The following is a 20,459-nucleotide window of genomic DNA, read 5'->3' on the forward strand; positions in this document are numbered from 1 at the left end:
GTTAGCTCCAGAATAGGACCACGCTTGTCAACACACTAGGACTCATCTAAGGCTGGATGTATAGCGCATCACATCTGACACTTAAAGTGAGATTCACAATAATTATTTAAACACATTTGGTCTTTTTTTTTTTTTTTTTTAAATCTGCTCCCTGTTTGAATAAGTTAAGTCGCTATAACGGTGTCTATCCCTACTCCTGAACTCTTACAGTTCATATCACTTTGACTTGAACAGGGTTTAGAATGATGACATTGTCAACATGCAGCTTGCTGTAAATGGAGTGTTTGGTGAACAGAGTATTTACAACATGGATGTTTGGGAGCTTTTCCAGCAGCAACGTGGCACTGACTCCTGTTTCTGCTTTTTACTTCAGGATGATCTGTTTCAGAGGCAAAAAACAGTCAGTCACTGAGCATTTTCACACACACGCACGTACGCACACCGTGGATCAATGTGACACCGACCATTAGGTTATTAACACTCTATGTACATAAAATGATAAGATGGAATGAAGAGCTCTAAACCCAATATCTTGAACTCATCACGTTCACTTTAAACATCCTGTAAATTAACTTTTATCATGACTCTTGTCTCTATTATTACTATTATTATCATCTACTTTTGGCATTCTTTTGATTGTATTCAAGCATGTTTTTATTTAATATTTAAAGGTCTGAGACATTTTTAAATGCTTTTTAACTTTAATATTTGCTCATTTTAAGCTATATTGTTTTTAAACAACTGCACTAACATTGACATCTGTTTCAGAGAAGTATTAACTTGATGTTTTAGCCAAAATTCACTCTACATTTTCTACATCAATTAATTTTTTTGTCTGTTTTTTATTAATTTTTTTTCTCTCATTTGCTTGCCTTTAAGAATTTTCAGAGTTTTTTCTTGGTTAAAAATACAAGTCATGTCAATCTTTACGTTATTTTCAGCCTTAATGTTAGCTATGTTGATGATCTGGTTCTCTACATTTGATTGAAATAAAAGGGGCTGACATTAAATGTTTAGAGCAGACTGGACTTTTACACGGTTCTGCATAACCCAGGAAAGACTTATTGATGATGAAATTTAGACGCCTTAAAATTCAACAATTTAGTAAATGCTCTCAAAACTGGGTAATGATATGTGTATTAATAATGAAGTTCGGGTAGGAAAAACAAAAAATGTTTGACGATAATTGATAACCTACAAGTGGACTCTGCTGTTATTATGTTGTCGTGGCAACTGAATATGTAAATTGAGGGATGAAAGAGACACTGATGCCCATCAAAGCAAAAACACATGCAGTAGAGAAGGTATATGACAAGTCACTACTGGCAGATGACAGACCTCTATGTATGTTTTTTCTCATTAGGAAAAGAAGTGAGATGCAGCCTGACAGTTCTACTGAAGGTCTACAGATAAATGAAGCACAAAGATCAGGCGATGCAAGCAGGCCGATGCTATGGTGATGGAAGCGACTCCCCTGGTTGTACTGTACAGATGAAGCACCTATCCAGAGCTCAAGGATTTATGACAGAAGGCTTTAAAAAGGAGCAAACCTGATTGGCTGGTGCTGTTGCTGCGTAGGGGACACTTGTGGCGCGAGTAGTTGCTGCAGAGACAGTAGCAGGCGTAGCACTGTACATCATGGGGACTTTTTCAGGAAGGGAACCATGAAAGCAATGGAAAAGGGAGGTGGAGCATTATGGTAACCATAGCAATGTTCTTCACTCTCTCTTGCCAAGCAAATATATAAATGGAATTAGCAGCAAGCCATCATTGGGTTAGACCAGCAGATGGCATACGATCGAACAGAAAAAAAGCCAGACAGCAGGGGACGGGGGACACAAACGGAGGGCTGGTAAGAGATTAAATTAGGAAATCTGTCCAGAGTTTCACATCCCAGAGACGAGCATCTACAGCCATGCCACCAAAGACGGTTAGAGTAGATTGTAGGAGATTTTATAATTCATTTTTAAAAAATTGATAATAAGAAAGTACAAAGGGATGCTGATCAAATTTCCTAATCCATGGAGCATGAAAATTCTACAAACACAAAGAAATGTGACTACACTTCTACCTTAAACTATAACAAATATAAATATAGAACAATTGGAAATGAAAAGTCAGATTTTCCTAAAATTTCCCCCGATGTCAAAATTAGGTACAAACATATTATGTGCTTTACCCAAGTTTCCATTAACACTCAGACATGTTTCGTAAAGAGCCACCTACCTACACCGTTAGCTGGAGTCATGCAAAAAACAGACCCTGTGACAGACAGAGAGAGAGACACGGAGTATAATCAATTGTCACCACCATGTCATCACAATACATCAACAGTCAAAGGCTGTAGAGTTACTATATGACTGTACAGCTTTAGGTGAAGTTAGGTTGGTTTGATATTATCACTGAGGTAAAGTAACAGAAGGTGATCTAGTGTTAAACCATGAATTTACAGCATAGGATAAATGAGCTTTACCTGCAGGATACAATGCTGTGGCTGGATGCTGCAGTTGTGCACTTGCCAAAGCCTGTTGGTAGTGCAACAAACCAGGGCTGAGTAGAGAATTGGTCCAGCTGCTCTTCTCCAGAGCTGGTCTCTTTGGTAGGGACAAAACCCCATGAGGAAAGGCCTGAAAGGTGACCAAAGAAGCCATGAACATAAAACTGATAAACACCCTCAAAATGTAGCTTTTTACAACTGTTACACTATAATTACAAGCTGCCTGTTATGATATTACGGAAACACAATAAGGCACAGGGTTTTAAAATATGAACACCATCCAGAAGATTTACTAAGTATCTGTCAACTTAAGCACTTAAAAACTGATGCTGACTGTTTACATAAAGGGCTACATGAAGAGGCCACAGTGACAAAAATTAAAAGCTTTTAGAGTAGAATCAAAAGCTACATGCAAAGCAAAAGGTGAAAATACCAGATCTACAGTTGCCTCGAGGGGTCGCTTCATTGCTTTGGCAGTCGACTGAGTCTTTTTATAGCAGGCAGCGAGCACATGATGGCAGTGGACCAATGGGATTCAAGCGTATTAACATACAGGTAACAGCAAGCAGAGGGGCATCATGGGGGGCAGCGTTGTGGATACGTGAGAGGAGGGGGAAACAAAACAAAAGAGTCTGAATGTAGTAAACACCACACAATAAAACACAATATGCATGCACAATACACAAAATACTTTCTTTGGATTAGTAGACACCTAATATCAAGTTGTAACGAGTTGGTACCCTCTATTTTTGGACAAGGTTGTTGAGAAGCCTTAGCTAAAAAACCAAGTCTATGTTTGAATATGTAAAATATTTTACAGCGGTAGATCACTGCTATTTTTGATTTTCAATCATTTAGAAGGAACAAAGACTAAAGCCAAGACCCTTCTGTAAAATAGCATTCTAAGAACTACACTGGCCTGCCTGCAGTCTAGATCTGTTGTCTATTGAAAATGTCTGGTACATTATGAAGAGGAGAATCAGACAACAGTGAGCACTGAGCATTGCCAGTCTTTTTTTTTTTTTTACATCAAGAGTGGACTGAAGTTCTCTTTGTAAAATTATAAGTATCTTCAGTTCCCAAATGTGCCCAAGTGGTAAAATTGCGTCTTTCAAAATATTTTTGTAAGTGTGTCTGAGGTGGCATTTAAATCCCACTAACCAGTAATAGGTTTTATCACAAATGTAACTTGAAAATTTAGAATAAGAAAGCAGTAAATTGAGATTAGATTAGACTAACACATTATTATTTTATCTGTACTATGTAAGCTAAGTATTTTAGGTCGTTATATTATATATACATGTATAATTAACTCATGCAACACAGATATTATGTAAGACTAAGCAGCAGTGATAGAATGACAAAAACAAAAAATAATACAGCTTGGCAATGAGATTCTAATAAGCAAAATGTTTAAGCCACATGTTTCCAATATACAATAGAAAGTCATATATTTTTACAGTCAATACAAAAGCAGTCAGTAAGGCTTAAAGTATCCTATGATTAATTAAGCATAGAAAGTTATTTCTAAAACTAAACACATAAACATTTTATGTGCAGCTAGCAGAAAAAAAGCAAAAAAGTGAAGAAATGTATGGGTAGAGTTTAACTTGAAATATGACACCCAGATTACTGATAAATTCTAAAATATTGCCTTTGATCCATCAACTAAGACTAACTAAGAAAAATGATTGGGTAAATGTCTATTCTTGTAAAAGTAATAAAGGGGTAATGGAGGCAAATGAAGTTGGGTTAGATAGTGTAGATGACCTATGGATTATATGCACTGAGTTAAAAATCTACAACGGGTTGCTGGAAAACAACATAAAGCAATGAAAAAATAGAATGTGTGAACAAAAGGGCCCAAGAACAGAACCCTGGGGCACGCCAACAGCAATAAAGATGAGGAAGATTTTAAATATTTTAGCAATAATGAAACTGATTGTGGCTTCAGAGGTTTAAACCACCTTAATGAGAGGCCACTAGAAAAACAGCTTATCTAACTCCGTATGCAAATTGCTTCAAATTGAACATTAACTCGTGTTGACTTTAGTCTTGGTGTTGAAGAGGCCATAGTTTTAAAACTTGATCAAGAAATCATTTGGCTCGTTGCTTTAATTTTACAAAAACTAAACTGGAGTATAACAATATCGGTTAATAGTGTAGTTAAATTGCAACAATGAAATCACAGAGAGAAAAAAACCAAAGGCATTGTTCAGAAGCTAATGAGTTTAAATTCTGTCTTACCACTGCTGCAGCCTGAGTTGCGACAGCCGTCTGAGTGGCTTGTTGTTGACCAGACTTGATTTTGACCTGTAAGTGTGCAGGCGGGTGAAAATACTTGCACTTCTCCCTGGAGCAGCGGCTCTTGATGTAATCCATGCAAACAGTGACGGTGTTATCAGTGATATCAATCATGGGACTGTCACTGGGGTGAGCAAAGCGACAATCTGTCTCCCCCCTTGCACAGTTGCCACGCTGAAACTCACGACAAACCTGACGAGGAGCAGAATAACAAATTTAACACTCGGCTGGACGCAAGGAATATGAATCAGCCACTATTGTTTTGACCATGATTGACACTGCAGTCAAATTGATGTGCATACTATCAGTCACGTTCACTAAAACAGTACTATAATTTAAAAAAATGTAGCATAGCACAGTTGTCTCTGTGCTACACCATGCCTGATATAATCATATGTACTTTATTATGAGTACTACAGTATATACTATGACAACAGACTGGCTCTGGCCAGATAAATCACAAAGCAAAAATATGAATTACTTCCACACTTTAAGACTGTTCCCATTCTCTCAAGTCTCCCAGGACAAAGGATCATAGCAGTTTAGTAATCACTCTACCTCTAGTTTGTCTGTACGCTGCATCTTCTGTGAAGGAGAAGAAGAAGAGGAACTCTGGACCGTGATAGGAGGACTCGCAGAGACAAGAAGTGGGCTGCTGGGGAGGATGTCTGACGGTACAAGGCTCATCCCATGACTCAACGGTGAAATATATGACCCATAACCAAGACCAGTATTTGTAGCGAGGCCCTGTTTGACAGAAAAGTCTCACAACATAAGACGACAAGACAAACAGAGCCACAGTCCAAGAAACGGTACTAACGACTCACCACAGACTGTAGGCTGGGTCCTGGGATGACAAGCTGCATCTGTTGTGCGAGTACAGCTGCTGCAGTCTTCTGCTGAATTAGGTTATTACGTCCGTTAATCTCTAACTGGGTTTTTAAGTGTGAAGGCGGGTGAAGGTACTTGCAGTTTTCTCTTGAGCATCGGCCCTGAAATATAAATAATAAACATTTAAAAGACATTAGTTGCTGGTCGGCCAATGGAACCATGTAGAGATTTGAGACACAACCTCTAGCCGCACTTATCATGACAGTCTTTATTACAGCACTCAACTCCCACTCAGGCCTTTCATAACCATCTACAGTGAGTGGAGTAATTAGGGTGCTTATCTCTGTGATGTAACAGCTAGTTTTTGGGGTATTTATCTATTCTGCACAGCAATGACTACTGTCGCTAGAACACCACATTCATTTTATATCCTGTGAAGTGCATTATTCCTATTAAAACATTCAGTGAAAAGTGTATGTAGGATTTAAAAAAAAAAAAAGAACGACTCCCAGAGTGATGCAAGTAATTAACACAGTGCTGTAAAATCATCTAATGTGTTATAAACTCAGCTATGACTCAGAGGAGATTTAAACAGTGCTCTTTTTATGACTAGGCTGTAAAAATGATTTGAGAAGCTAATGACTGGCTATTTAACACATACTTGAAATCACCAGTGTTTGGATTAGATTAGATTCAATGGTGGATATCTATTCTGTCCTAAACTTCTGATTAAATAAAGCCTAGAGGTTACAGTTCTGTCGGTTATGAATGTTTGTGCGCACTGTGTCTTACAAACATCACATTAAACATTGAATTATTTTTATATATATAAAATTGATTTTATAAGTTCTTGACAGCGGTGTGGTTCTGACCACTTACACAAGAATGAGTAGATATGTACATAGAGGCAGAGGGCAGCATCAGTGCAGACGAACACATTACTTCTCTATTGCTCATTAAAATGACAGAGAGGATTTGTTTTTGACAGATTCTATTGTTTGTTTTTAAAAAGAACTTTCCAGCTATGAGGTTGTTTTTAAAAATCTTAAGTAGCTGAGACTACTTTTTCGTCCGCTGCTGGGTTAGGTAAAACTGAGTTCAAACAAGCAATCACAGTGTTTACTGAACAGCAGTGAATTTGGACTAACCAGCTAAATCTTGTTTTGCAGTTTTGCAAGCCATGAGATACTAATTACAAGAGAGAAGCACATGCACATGCCCCACTTCAATGAAGTTAGCTGTAATTGTGGAAGCCATTCAGTAGAGATGCCAGTAGACGTAAAGAGCAGTGGAGAACAAGTCTTTGATGCTGAACATGCTCAACTTGGTCTGCAGCCTCATTTTACACAATGTGTGAGGAGGGCAACATCATCAGGAACTACACTTTAAATTTTATATGGCTGTTAATGTTTCTTATCGATTTTCATATGGCTAACATTTTCATACATTGAGTAAAAAGATCATTAAACTGTCAAATGTAATGGCGTGTGCAGTATTTCTTACCTTCAGTGAATCAAAGCAGGCAATAACTCGACCATTTTCCACTTGGCAGCTCTTGGGCGGGTGAGCAAATTTGCATTCCTCATCCCTGCGTGAACAGTTTCCACGTTGAAACTGTCGGCACACCTCAAGGGTGAGCCATTTGGTGTCTCTTATTGAAGAAACGTTTAACGCCATGTTTGATTGTTTCAACTGTGCATTAAATATTAAAATTCAAAAATCTCTTTTTTAAATGCTTTGTACACCAGAAGCGTTGCTTAAGGACTTTGTGTGAGATCTTAACTTCCAAAAGAACTTTGTGAGCAGTCCGTTAGCTGAAGCAGAAGAATCCTATAGCTGGCAAATCACCCACCAATGAAAAACATCTCGGTGTAAAGCTGGGAAAATTGGCCCTTAAAGGTATTGCACCTGTGACAAAAATGTAATCTTCATCCACTCTGACAATAAAGTCCAGTTTAAGCCTTCTCTGAAGTGCTAAGGTTGTGCAAAATAATGGTGAAGTGCTGTCAGACGGTAAAGTACCCTGTGCTGGTATCTCACAGACAGAGGCATAAAAGACCAACTTCAGGTGGACGACATCTTCTCTAAGGCACTTTCTGATTGTGACCTGCAAAACAGAGATATCCATTAGCATTGGGTATAAAAACGTTTGAACTTCTCTGCAGATTTAAGAAACAAAAGGAGGCACAAGAGAACTGTGTGACATTATTGTTTTTTAATCAAAGTGTGACTTTCTCTAAAGCCAATAAGCTGCCCCTGTATATATTGCAAGTCTCTTAAAGAACAGCTCAAAGCCATTCTTTAGATGTTGGATATTCTCTGACCTGCTGCTATCCAGATCATCCAAGATCAGACGCTCAATGATATTGAAGTCTGGGCTCCATGGAGGCCAGTAAAGTAGGTTTTTATAACATGTTTGTTGACACCTTTCTTCAACCCTTTCTGCTGGAAATCAATTACTAATTAGCTTTATATAAACAGGTGCTGGATGAACTGATGAGCTTGATGCATTTTTAGATTGTATTTTGATATATATATTTTTCTTCCTTGCTTCACAGCTTGTTGCATTATAACTAGCACCTATCAAGACATTATGTGCATTTATTACTACAAGGAAATATGGATATGTGACCCAGGAACAGCAATCTAAAAAGAAAAAGTGCTCGCTCCAAAGCAGGAAGTCCTCAAATATTTGTTTTGCCACGCCTTCAATAAAACTGGAAAATTACTTTTGAAGACATGGCTTATGAATTATAAGTGTAAGTCAGGCTCAAAAAGAGGACAGTAGACAGAAAGTGGGGCAAACAGAGATGTAAAAATCCCACCTGTACTGCAACCTTTTTTTAAGTAGGGTTAAGGTTGGTCAAGTAATAATAATCATTTGGAAGTGTCAAACCTAATTTGTTGTAACGAAAAAAGTTTAGTTGTACTTTTGCACAATTTGCTAAACATTTTTTGGATTAGTCAAAGAAATTGTTTGAAACACAAATCTACATACATCAACAATATACAGAAGAAAAGGTTTTTGTCATATTATGAATGTTAACTTATCTAGATTAATCATTATTCATTTATGATTAATTAATGAGTAATAATTGATCCCATTCTACCCTATTAGATTACAAATATGCATTTGAATTTAATTAATTAATACACACAACGTAAAAACCGTTTATACAAGCAGTTGCATAAAAATAATGGTATGTCTTATAACAATAAGTATTTTTAAATCTGGTCAGAACTATAGAACCATTACATTGTTTGTTGTAATAAAAAACACTGCTATGCCTAAAAATGCAGTCAAAAAACCATAAACCTTACAACAATCTCACAAATACATACAACAAATACAACACAGTATTGTAAGTTCAACATCTGACAGGACAAACCCACACTTAGTGGAAGGAACACAATCAAGGAAGGAAGTTGCTGATTAGGCCTGAAAAGTGACCGACAAATCCAAGCACTGTATAACTTAATATAAGCTGAAAACATTCCAAGAGCAGTGAAGGCACACGTCATCAATAACAGAGGTTGGAATAAACACTGCTTTTGTTAAGTCGGCCTTTCTCCTCTAACAGTGCACTGCATGCAATCCCACGACATACTGCAGCAAATTCCTTTAGGCACAAGGAAACGGGAGAAAGAACACCTACCACAACATCTACAGCCTGTAAGATGATCCGCCCCAAACTGTGAGGCAGTGATAAATCCACAATATTTAAGAGGCCAAAGTGTGTCACTGCTTCTTTGTCCCCTTCCTCTGAGCAGAATATTCAGTGACTAAAGATTTCTCTTCACAGCTATGAAAACAAACTGTTCCAACTGTGACTAAAACATTTCCAGCCACCCCCTTCCTGTCTTAGTGCCGGCCTCCAGGAAGACCCTCCTAGTCTGAAATAGGCCAATAGAAGGCCAGAGGTTGATGACGTAAAAGATGCTTGCATTGCCTGTAGAAATACACTGCTGGCAGTTGATCCTTCATCACTGGATGCAACCTGATACTGTATATGAGGACGATTGTCACATAAAAATAAACTTTCTAAATTCAGCTCAGGCAACTGCTTCCTGGTGCGGACTCTCCTGTGCTTACAGATCATTTATCACATTTTAAATGCAATGTGTGTTCATGGAAATTATTGCATATTATTTGGATTTTTAACTTGATGTTATTTAATTCATAATATTAAAGACTTTCACCTATACTATCCATATCACTTATGGTGAGGAATGAGTGAATTTACAAATGTTCCCCACAATATTTTTCATTAGTCCTAGTAAAGTAACTAGTAACTGTTTTAACTGCTATATACGAATTAAAAGTATGTACTCTATATGTGTATATATTTTATTATTAACTGACAGGAAATAAGTATCATTTTGCAAACATTTCTACAAACTGAGTAGTAGTAAGTGTTGAAACCAGCTGGAAACCTCGCTATTTTCTTTCTAATCACCCCCTACATATAACTTCATTCACTTGACCGTTTCCTTCTACCTTCTTCTATAATCAGTGTTAACAGCTACTGGCACCGTTGATGTTGCATCACTGCCATCCAGTGGGTGTTATTTACACCACGTAGAGTACACCAGTAAACAATTTCTCTCAGCACTGTCCTTTTAACAGCAAAAGAACGGATATGGGCGATGATGTTATAGACCTTGTTAAAAAAGTGGACAAAGCTACTCCTGAAGTAGTGCGGCTGTCTGAGGGTAACTTGTTTTTATACAGTTTTACGAAAGGTGAGGGTACTCACGCGTGGATTTAATTTCAATTGCTTGTGCGGAAAATAACAGCGGAGAGAGGATGAAATGACGTAGGAGGGTGAATATAACTGGTCAATGGTTGTGATTGACAGCTCGATAGATCAACGGGAGCCTGGCTGTAGCCACCGATACAGTGACGCTGCCATGTACTGTATCTCAGTTGTCTCAGTGTCAGGGGACATTAAAGAGCTGCCGAACTAACGACTGACACCGTGATATTGAGAGGAAATGTTTTCTGACACTGTAACTAATAGCTGAATTTTCCCCATGATTCATAAGCGTGTACTTAAATCAAGTAACATCCATCCCGTTCTTATAAACCGTCAATGGTCACTAAAGATCAACAGCTTATACTTGTCTCGTGACTTGTCAGCACAACCAAAGGGGATTTCCTAGACATGATTGTATTTGCTTATAATTTTTATGAAGTTCTCCCATACAGAACTCCCATACGTACAGCTCCTTCACACCACCTTTCCGGGAGGACGTGACTCTTCCTCCTGCACCACCGCTAAATTTGATTAAACTCACTGCAACAGTCATTGTAGCTGAACCCACTGCACCTTATCTCGTTAGCCTCTGTTGTTGCTGTCTCATCTCCTTCCGTGGATTATCCCCCACTGCTGTCATACCATTCGTGCCACTGTCACGGTTTTAACACGACACACTCAGCATTTCTGAGCTAATGTTAGCTTGTGTGTTAGCCGGTCTGCGTGAACCTGCTTACCTCATCATGCTGGAGGAGACAGCGATCACGCAGCAGCCAGAGGCAGACGACACTGCAGCGCCGCCGAACTCATCAAAACCAAGTGTTCTCGAAAACCTCTAAATAATTCTTATTTTCAGCTAACCGTTTTTGTTGGGGTTAAATCAAATATATCACCTTGGTATCTTGTCAACGTCCCAGACAGCGTTTCTTCTTTACTTTTGCAGTACAGCACAGATTTAAGCAACAAGCTTCTGACAGCTTACTGTACCAGCGTCAATGTGACGTGTGGGGGTCTTTCCGGGATGAGCTGAGAATAATTTTAGAGCTTAAATTTAAATATTAGAACATATATATCCCTTTAATATATCAAGATACGTTTAGAAATGTGTTTCAATACAAGTGTATTACAATTTCGTCGTCGCAAAACACATAGACGTTTACTGAAATCTCAACGCACCCCCAACTAGCAGACAGAAAATGGTGCGGTCCATATTATTGCCAGCGGTCTAAAAGGGCAAGGGTTTGCTTGTTACCAAGGGAACTGCATTGAAAGATATTTCTTTTTAATCGCTTTAGTTAAATTGCTAAGTTTCTCATACATATCGTAAGTCTTTTTGGATAAAGAGTCTGCTAAATGTTTTGTAATGTAATAGCCAAAGCAAACCAGATTAAAGGAAGAATACTCAGGAAATTAAAAAATAATTAACCAAAGAATAAAAAGAAAAATTATAATTATTTTTATTTTATGGTGGGTGAATCCTCTCCCTCAGCAATGGAACGCTTGATTATACATTTTAATCACAACATTGACGGAAATATACAACAAAAGGGGTCTCAAAGTTAAGCATAACCAATCAAGGTAGCACTAACTACAGTGTGTACCTTTCCTGTCATTTCCAGCTCATTCAACAATGTCTGACACGGGATAAATTAGATAAACAGTGTGCAGCCCCGTCTCCAAAGAATCATTCTAAAGGTCAGAGGTATTGCAGTGTGTTTCCTCTAGGGGGTTTACGTAAATAGAAGGAAGTCCTGTTCAATGTATTTATCAGCTTTGGGGTATTTGGTATAAACAGTGTTGACTAGGTCTTGACTAAGAGAATTTTTTTAAAAAGAGCTAGGCCAGGGCACTTACACTGCATTTCTATGACCTCCCATAAGGAAAAATTAATTATCTAAATGTTGTTCATTCATGAATATTTTCTGCATATTTCACCTCATTTGTTATAGTATTATTTTCACAAGACTGTCATTTTGTTTCAGTTTTCATTCTATTAGATGGCGATGAAAAAAAAATGCAGTTTGCAGAGACATTTTTGTGTGTTTTGTTTTTCTTCTTTACATTGTTCACTGCTACTTTTGACCGACAAGCTTTATCTGTTCTGTCACACTGACGTCTTCTTTGTGACATCAAGTGTCAAACTGAAAGGTCACCATTTTTTAAACCCCTCAGAGGTAAATGTCACCATCACAGTGATCCAACAACAAAGAGAAGTCAGCCATTCATGTGTCTTTAGTTATTGACCTTAATGCCATTTGTTGTTCCTGTATATTCTTTTTACACTCATCTTACTGTCACACTGCCATCCACCTTTATGTGAAATCTTCAAAGTTTGACCTCGGTCGTTTCTGTCAATCTTTAACTGAGTGTGTATTTATTCTGATTACCGGTTTCACTTCTGTTAAAATATAACATAATTCGACAGAGCATCTAAAGACAAAAGATTTGCTATTAAATTCCCCAATGAAACTCACCATTGTTTAGAAAATGTATGCACACAATTACAACAAATAGAGACAACCCTTTGCTAATATAAACGTTATTGAAACTAAACAAACAGATAACAAGGGGAGATAGTATGCGGGAAAAAAACATGGTATGGTATTACAAAATAATGTATATAATAATATAAATATATAAATTAAAACTAAATTAAAACACTTTGTTCGAAATGTGCAAGACGTTATTGTAATATCGCCAAGTGTTAAATTCTGTCTAGAGATTGCTTACTTTATATACAATTTATCAATTCACATGGAACTGTGGTTTGTACTTAAAGGTTCAAGCTGCCGGTTTCAATACAATGTACCTTTTCTGCCCTCATCTGGTAAACCTTGGAATTACGGACCCTTAACGTGTTTATTTTAAATGTTGACACTGTTTTAAACATCAAATTCAACCAAAATATTTTCATGACAGGCATGAAACTAAGTCTCCAGAGAAAAAAAACAAAGAAACAATGAGCAGCCTTTGTGTCAACACACTATATATAAGAGTAGTGTTGTCAGAGGCTCCCTTTCCAGAACAAGGAGTCATTTTTAATGTTTTAACTTCTGTGACATCATAGTAAGAATATATGTGTGCTGGACATTTTACATTCCCTACATAAAAACATAACAGGTGTTCTACAGGAGTATTAAATTAAGGATAGAGGAGACCTGGGGCATATTAGTGTTCACTTTATCTCATTTTCAGGTGTGCTGATGTAGTTGAGGAGGTCGATGGTCGTCACAACACCAGTTAGTCTCTGCTCCTGTTGCGGTGATCCATCACACTCATCTGGAATGAGTGCATTGAACAGTAAAACTGTACAATGCCATTAATGGCAGGACAGGTGACGTCACCAAGGAATGTTGTCAGTGCATATTTCAACTCGAAGCATGATAATGATAAAAGATGAAGAAAAAATAAACATTTGTTTCTAACTAGATGACATTTAAGTGCAGAACACTGGAACAGTTCTAATGTTTTACTGTCTTTTTCAGATGTCCCCACAGCAGATCAGACTACTTTCATTCAAATCACCTCCTAATGCTACTTCTAGACCAGTGATTATTAACTGGCGGCCCATGGGCCAAATCTGTTCTACAGAATTTGTCCAATCCAGCTCACAACTGGATCCCAAAATAAACTTCCAAATTTGCTCATATAGAACTGCAAGACTTTTCTTTTTTTTTTACTTGGATGAATTCCAAAGCTGCCCTTTATTCAAGAACTACGTGTGTTTTTTTTAGTTCTGATACTACAGTTGTATAATATATATTCTGTAGTACTATCCCTGGTCAGAACACATATTGCCTGCTTTTATTTAAAATAATTGTGTCCATGAAATTAACAATCAATCCCACAAACATATTATTGTACCTAAAACTTACCCTCAGTGTGAACCACAGCAAAGCCGTCTGCTCTCAGGATAGTGGATAACTTTACCAGGCTGTCTTTCAGCTGCACCTGAGACCATCAGTTTGAGGAAGTTGAGGATCATGTTTGTTCAAGTTCAGTATATATATATATATATATATATATATATACATAAAGACTCAGACTCACCTGTTTGTAAATTTTACAGACAACTCTGTCCACAGTGTCTGAGGGTTTGATCGCTCCAGTAGATAGAGAGGACAGAATGGTTCCAACTGTTACCATTCCCATGAATATCCTTAACACACACATACAAATACACACACTGGTTAGATTTAAGACTATGATTACAAGTTACATGTAACATGAAATAACATGAAATAGTACTGCCACCCTCAATACTTTAACCATCCAAGGATGGGAAGGCCATTACAGGAAGGAAGTTAAGTTTTTTTTGTTCGATTGACTGACATCTTGGAGCCTGTCCATGTTGCAGAGTATTTGTAATGATCTTTTGAGCATGTGAAGAGCACTGGGGCGAGCTTGTACCAAATACTTACTTGCTCCTCGGGCATTTTTACAAAAACATGGGACTGTGTAGTGTTAATCATTGGGATTTCTCTTACAGATGGGTAATATGCATACTCTTAGGACTAATTAGATTAGAGTACTTCAAAACATGCAGTACAAGAGTCAACGAACGCAAAGGTTAGCTTTGAAGCAGCTAAACTGTATTCAGCAAAAAAAAAATGGATTTCTTAAACTGACAGTACTGTGATCTGAAATAAAAGCACAACCTCTGTATATTTGCAGACTTTGTTTTTGAAGCCCTTTACTGTACCCTGACTGATCGATGACCACAGCCTGGTTTACTTCTTTCTCCTTCAGGATCTGAATAGTTGTCTGGCAGGAGAGTGACGGTGAGACAGTGACAGGTGTAGACAGAGGTAAACTCTGGACGGTCAGACTCCACCACCTTAAAGAGCAAGTTTGGTCTTATGTAGTGAACACAACAGCATATGCTCCTATTTCAGCTTGTATTGTTTTTTATTATATAATGCTCTATAATATACTATTTTCACACCAGGGTTTGAAGTCCATCTGAGGCTCAGGGTGGAGAAGGCCTTTCTCTTGCATCCAGTCGTCAGACAAGAACTTGGACCTTAAAGAAAACACAATTGGGGTTTGTTGCTTATTTAAAAAATCTTCACAATAAAAGGGTCCGAATCAAGGTTTACTGCTGAGTACATTTAAACATGCAAGGATATTTGATTTGGTATATTAGTGGATTACAATATAATTGAATTAGATAGAAAACAAACATTAGATTATGATAGAAGATATTGTATACATGGTTAAGACTATTGCTTTTAAGGTCTTTAAAGTTATGTGTCCAACATTCAAATAATGTTAGCTGTTTTGTTGGATGGATGTTTTGTCTGTTTTTATGTGGAGGGGTAACAACAGGGCTGGGTTATCTTCATGGGAAAATACAGCCAATCACAACAGGATACTTAATTGGACTTTTTGACAATGAGCCCACGGGAACATGTGATTCCGGTGAGGACACGTAGATGAAAAGCATGAAAAAGTTTTTCTGCATCCATAGTCTCCTACATGTAATTTCTGACTGAATCGGCCAGAATGATAACGCAGCGCTGTCCCTCCTCAAGCTGCTGAGCCACCTTCACTGCTGCTGCCATCACTGAGCCAGAGCTCCCACCTGCAGCAGCAAAATGATGGTCAATTAAAAAATGTAAAAATGTCCAACTTGATCACATTAAAGATGGTCAAATCCGACAGTCAAACCCATCGTTATTGTGACCCTACCACACAGGAGTCCCTCGTCTCTGATCAGTTTACGTGACATGGTGAACGTCTCCACATCAGTCGACTTGTACCACACATCGATGAGCTGCACGGTAACATACGACTCAGACTACTGCTTCTGTGTTGTGACGTAATCTGATTGAGTTTTGTACTTCCTGTGTATACATGTATCAATATACAAACACACTCACAGATCTGTCCAAGACTGTAGGGAGGAAGTCGTATCCAATGCCTTCTACTTCAAACGCAACTTTTGTTTTTTCTTTTTTTTCTTTTGATTCGACCAGGACAGAGCCCTCAGGGTCCACGCCAACAATCTGTGAACAAATAATCACAAGTGTGTAATTTGAAAAATTTGGAATCTGACTATGTACAACTGATAAAGTCCAGCATAGCTGACTTCCAGTGCTCATCTGTCAGTCTGTTTATGGGGTGAGGAGAGTTACGTTTTCTTTCAACTCATCACAATACCTTAATATTAGGGCATCGCTCCTTCAGCTTCCGTGCAACACCAGTAAGGGTCCCACCTGTGCCAGCTCCGGCCACAAACATGTCCAGTTTGCCTGAAAGATATTATCATTAGTAGAAGTGCTAACAGTAGGAGTAGCAGTTGTGTAATGAGTAGCAGTGAAGTGGTTTTAGTTTGTGTTGTGTGTATTTGGTAAAGAATAAGGTCAGAGTGGAAAACAATCAAAGCCAAATATTTTACAATCAAGAGTAAAAACCTTGGTTTCCGTGCATGCTGTTATCACTGGATTTAATAGTAATGTAAATGTGTACGGCGTTGTACTGAACAATACTTCAAAGCACTTAAATATGTGACCCTGTTTTCCATAGGGGACCTATCCAAATGTGCCCCGCTTTTATCTGATAAATCCTGGGATTGATTCAAGCCCCGCCTCTAACCTCTTAAGAGAATAACCGTAAAGAATGTATTAAATGGTAAATAGACTCAAGGTCAAATACTCACCATGGCACTGATCTAAGATTTCCTCAGCCGTGGTATCGTAATGAGCCAGAGGATTGTAAGGATTTCGATACTGGTCGAGGATAACGGAGTTGGGGATCTGGTTCTTTAGACGCCAAGCCATGCGCACGTGGGATTCTGGTGAATCAAAAGCTGCACATGAAGGTGTACGCACAATTTCTGCTCCGAGAGCTTGTAGCACAGACACCTGTCCAGATACCAATATAGTCAGATTTGAATTAGCAGCTACTGTTAGCTAACTACCTGCATTGTATCAATTTAAAAGAAGCCTCAAACCTTTTCCATGCTCATCTTCTCCGGCATGGTGATAATACAGCGATAGCCTTTGACCGCAGCTGTGAGGGCAAGGCCAATACCTAAAGAGGGATGAAAGTTAACGCCGTCTCAGCCGTTATGTTGTGTTCTTCAGACAGTTGTGGTGTTTTCCACACACCTGTGTTTCCAGAGGTGGGTTCGATGATGGTGTTCCCAGGTTGGAGGATCCCAGCTCTCTCTGCTTCCGCAACCATCCGAACAGCAATCCTGTCTTTTACACTGCCTCCTGCGTTGAAGAACTCGCACTTGGCCACTAAACACAGATGTAGACATAATTATGCAGTTTATGTACTAAATAAGTCACAGTCACAGCATGCATACTGTAAGAGGTCATTCTACAGCTTCAGGTTTTGAGAAGTTGAGAAGCAGGCAACTGGACAGGTTGGTTTATAAAGGGTTCTTATCTCTTCTATCCAAGAGGCGTCTTCAGTTTTTACTGAACTAATTTCTAAATAAACTTTTTTTTTACCAGAAAATAAATAATAAAAACATGATTAAAAAACAGACACATACTTTCTGGTTTTTAGCCTTTAAGTGGCTAAATAGGTAAATAGAGTCTTAATGGCAAAACAAAGCAGGTATTCAAACCCTGACCCTGGGCCACAGCTAGTCCAGTTTCCTCCTTCTGGGTAAAATGACCTTTGACCCATACAGACAAAATAGTAAATAAATATAATCATGAAAAGATCATGTATAGTAGTGCATTTCTGTAAGAAGGTCAGATGAGGTTTTGTATGTAACAGATCTCTATTTTGTTGTGTTTTCAGGACTCTTTCCATGAAACATCTAAAAACAAAACAGTCCATGGACATAGTGCCACAGGCTACATGATACTTCAATGTCCCCTTGTTAGCAGTTGAGCAGGAAGCCCAGAGGGAGGCAGTAGTGTTGGCAGTCTCTGCTCTGACTTCTTCACCAGCGCGCACCTATTTATTGTTTCACTGAAAGACGTCTTTCTTTCTCTGCCACATTACTCTCTTTTCTTGTTTTACTGAGCAGCATGTCATCCAGCCAACATTTGCTCCTTGCTTGTTGTTGAATCTGCACTTTGTTTTTTGTTTTTTTTTTTTCAGGAAAGGAAACAGTAGCGCTTGTTGTTTCATGGCCAGAAGAGTACATGCTTTCTGAACAGCCTTTCACTCCGGTTCATTCCCACAACAGTGACAGATAAAGTCACTGCCTTAGAGTTATTATTAATATTGTTATTTAAAATGAATACATAACTACTTTACATTTAACTCTACTGATTAAATTCGTTAAACACGATTAATTTGTGAAAATGAACCTGACTATACATTTCAACCAGTTAAATGCATCAAATAATTCCACCGTCCATTCACTTATAGTTGCTTTCCTACAGTCAATACACACATTATATTTTGCACACAAAGCAGGCGCTTAAAATATGTCGTCGCGACTGCAAAGCATGATGGGATATGTTGCTCAAATAGTGTACACTTTGTGGTGCATTGTGGGATACTTTTATTGTCCTTTATAGTGGACAACTAAAATTGGGACACCACTACAAAATGGCATGCCCCATACAGTGCACTATGTAGCCTGTAGGGGGCGTTTTCAGACACAGCCTACTTAGTGTTATGTTGAAGTATTATTATTTTTACTATACTTTACATAGTCTTTATAAAATATTGGGTTAAATGGCTAAAGACTAATCTTGATTAATCCTGATTAATTAATAACTACCCTGTGATTAATCTGATTACACATTATAATCAATGGACAGCACTACAAGGAATCCACTGCTGATTTTTTAAAGGCAAATATTGATATTTGTGGAAAATGTTAAAGTAAAAGGCATTCATTGTTCAGTTGTGTGGGTGTTTTGTGTGCTGCAGGTGCAGACTCACAAATTTCACACTTGAGGCCATATTCCTTTGGAATTTTGTTCAAACAAACCAGAGGCGTGAGTCCAATTTTACTAAGGATGTTGGGTAGAATGCTGGGAGCCTGGAGGCTGTTATCAGAAGAGAAGAAAAAATATATATTTGTGTGTGTATTCCACTTTCTGCAAGGTTGTAAAAACTAAACATTTTTAGGGTAGAGGTAGTGTTGATGATGATTCTTACTTTTTTCGGTGATCATGTGGGGACTCTGACATCGTCAAGCCCAACTCCCAGGTACATCTGCTGGGCTGATCAGGGCGAATCCAGTTCACACCATCAAGACTCCCTTCCTCTTTCTCAACTTTGTAAACTCCTTGCATCCTGCACCTAGTTAGAAATGCTATAAAATTCTAGAAAAACCCTAGGTTTGTTTAGTACATATAGTAAATCATTTTAATAATTTTATTTGCTTATTTTCTTTTTTACATTTTCTTAGAGAATTTAACAAACGTTAGTTGACAGTGATGGTTGGGAATCTATAAACTGCACTGGGTAAAAGACAAGGAATTTAAAGTCAAACCATTTCAAATATTTCAATCACTAATGTGCTTAGTTTATTGGCATCATATCACATTTTAGGTGAGACTAAGTAGAAATAATTTTTGTTTCCGAAATGAATAAAAAAATTACAAAAAAGGAGAAAAATAGCAATGCAGCCTTTCAACATATTAAAGCTCTCATATTTAAGTCACACATGACTCACGTACATTAGAAACAAAGCTGTTTTGTTCTCAGTAAAAAAATGTGCACTCACCTCTCCGGCAGCAAAGGATCTGGCAAATGCATTAGACCGAGCCTCCTGTTAGATTTTACTGTGGATCTTTGTTTACACCGTTCTCCAATCAGCTGTCTTCTTCAGGCCACGTAGCATCTGATATTCCAAGTATGTGTTTGTTATAACAGCTTCCCTTATCATGGATTGTTTTTTAATGTACATCATTTTAAATCATTTATCTTAATTGGCATTTACTTTAAATACATTTTTATTGTTTTTATGAATTAGATGTTTTAAAACTGTCCCTAATCAGTTCCTACCACTGATTAGGTTTTTTAAATGATTTCTTCCTGATTTGATTAGTTGTTACTTTTGATCAGAGGCAGACAGCGAGTAGCAAGGCGAGTTCTCTCACACCCAGGGGACATGTCACAGTGTTCCTGCATCATACAATAAC

The 20,459-nt window shown here is 37.9% G+C and overlaps 1 protein-coding gene across 3 annotated transcripts; it reads right to left on the reverse strand.

Moving 5' to 3' along the window:
- Positions 1-97: 97 nt before the first annotated feature.
- LOC103391608 (muscleblind-like protein 2a) lies at positions 98-20,429 on the reverse strand. Of its 3 annotated transcripts, XM_017039636.2 has the most exons (14): positions 19,471-20,429; positions 19,252-19,358; positions 17,502-17,636; positions 17,345-17,424; positions 17,051-17,255; positions 16,552-16,643; positions 16,272-16,397; positions 16,081-16,165; positions 15,868-15,973; positions 15,335-15,412; positions 15,092-15,226; positions 14,440-14,548; positions 11,127-14,340; positions 7,309-7,739 (listed from the first exon to the last, which is right to left on the reverse strand). In XM_017039636.2, the coding sequence occupies exons 1-13, from the start codon at positions 19,605-19,607 to the stop codon at positions 14,254-14,256; spliced, it is 1,482 nt and encodes a 493-aa protein (XP_016895125.1). In that variant the 5' UTR covers positions 19,608-20,429; the 3' UTR covers positions 7,309-7,739; positions 11,127-14,253. The 3 variants fall into 3 exon arrangements, with proteins under 3 accessions (XP_016895351.1, XP_016895354.1, XP_016895125.1); XM_017039862.2 differs by lacking the exons at positions 14,440-14,548; positions 15,092-15,226; positions 15,335-15,412; ... (7 more) ...; positions 19,252-19,358; positions 19,471-20,429 and adding exons at positions 98-379; positions 1,551-1,645; positions 2,227-2,262; ... (3 more) ...; positions 5,360-5,548; positions 5,629-5,793 and having other exon boundaries at positions 7,136-7,739; positions 11,127-11,622; XM_017039865.2 differs by lacking the exons at positions 14,440-14,548; positions 15,092-15,226; positions 15,335-15,412; ... (7 more) ...; positions 19,252-19,358; positions 19,471-20,429 and adding exons at positions 98-379; positions 1,551-1,645; positions 2,227-2,262; ... (2 more) ...; positions 5,360-5,548; positions 5,629-5,793 and having other exon boundaries at positions 7,136-7,739; positions 11,127-11,622.
- Between the last annotated feature and the right edge of the window lie 30 nt (positions 20,430-20,459).

Source organism: Cynoglossus semilaevis, chromosome 16 (genome assembly GCF_000523025.1).
Source record: "Cynoglossus semilaevis isolate Cse_v1.0 chromosome 16, Cse_v1.0, whole genome shotgun sequence".
NCBI lineage: Eukaryota > Metazoa > Chordata > Actinopteri > Pleuronectiformes > Cynoglossidae > Cynoglossus > Cynoglossus semilaevis.

What these genes read in the sequence shown, in the direction of transcription:
- LOC103391608 (XM_017039636.2), bottom strand. Translation starts at nt 19,607, where the DNA reads ATGCAAGGAGTTTACAAAGTTGAGAAAGAGGAAGGGAGTCTTGATGGT. An exon ending in ACCCACCTCTGGAAACACAG is followed by an intron (nt 17,425 to 17,501) that starts GTGTGTGGAAAA and finishes ATCCCTCTTTAG; the next exon opens with GTATTGGCCTTGCCCTCACA. An exon ending in GTGGTCATCGATCAGTCAGG is followed by an intron (nt 14,549 to 15,091) that starts GTACAGTAAAGG and finishes GTGTGTGTTAAG; the next exon opens with GATATTCATGGGAATGGTAA.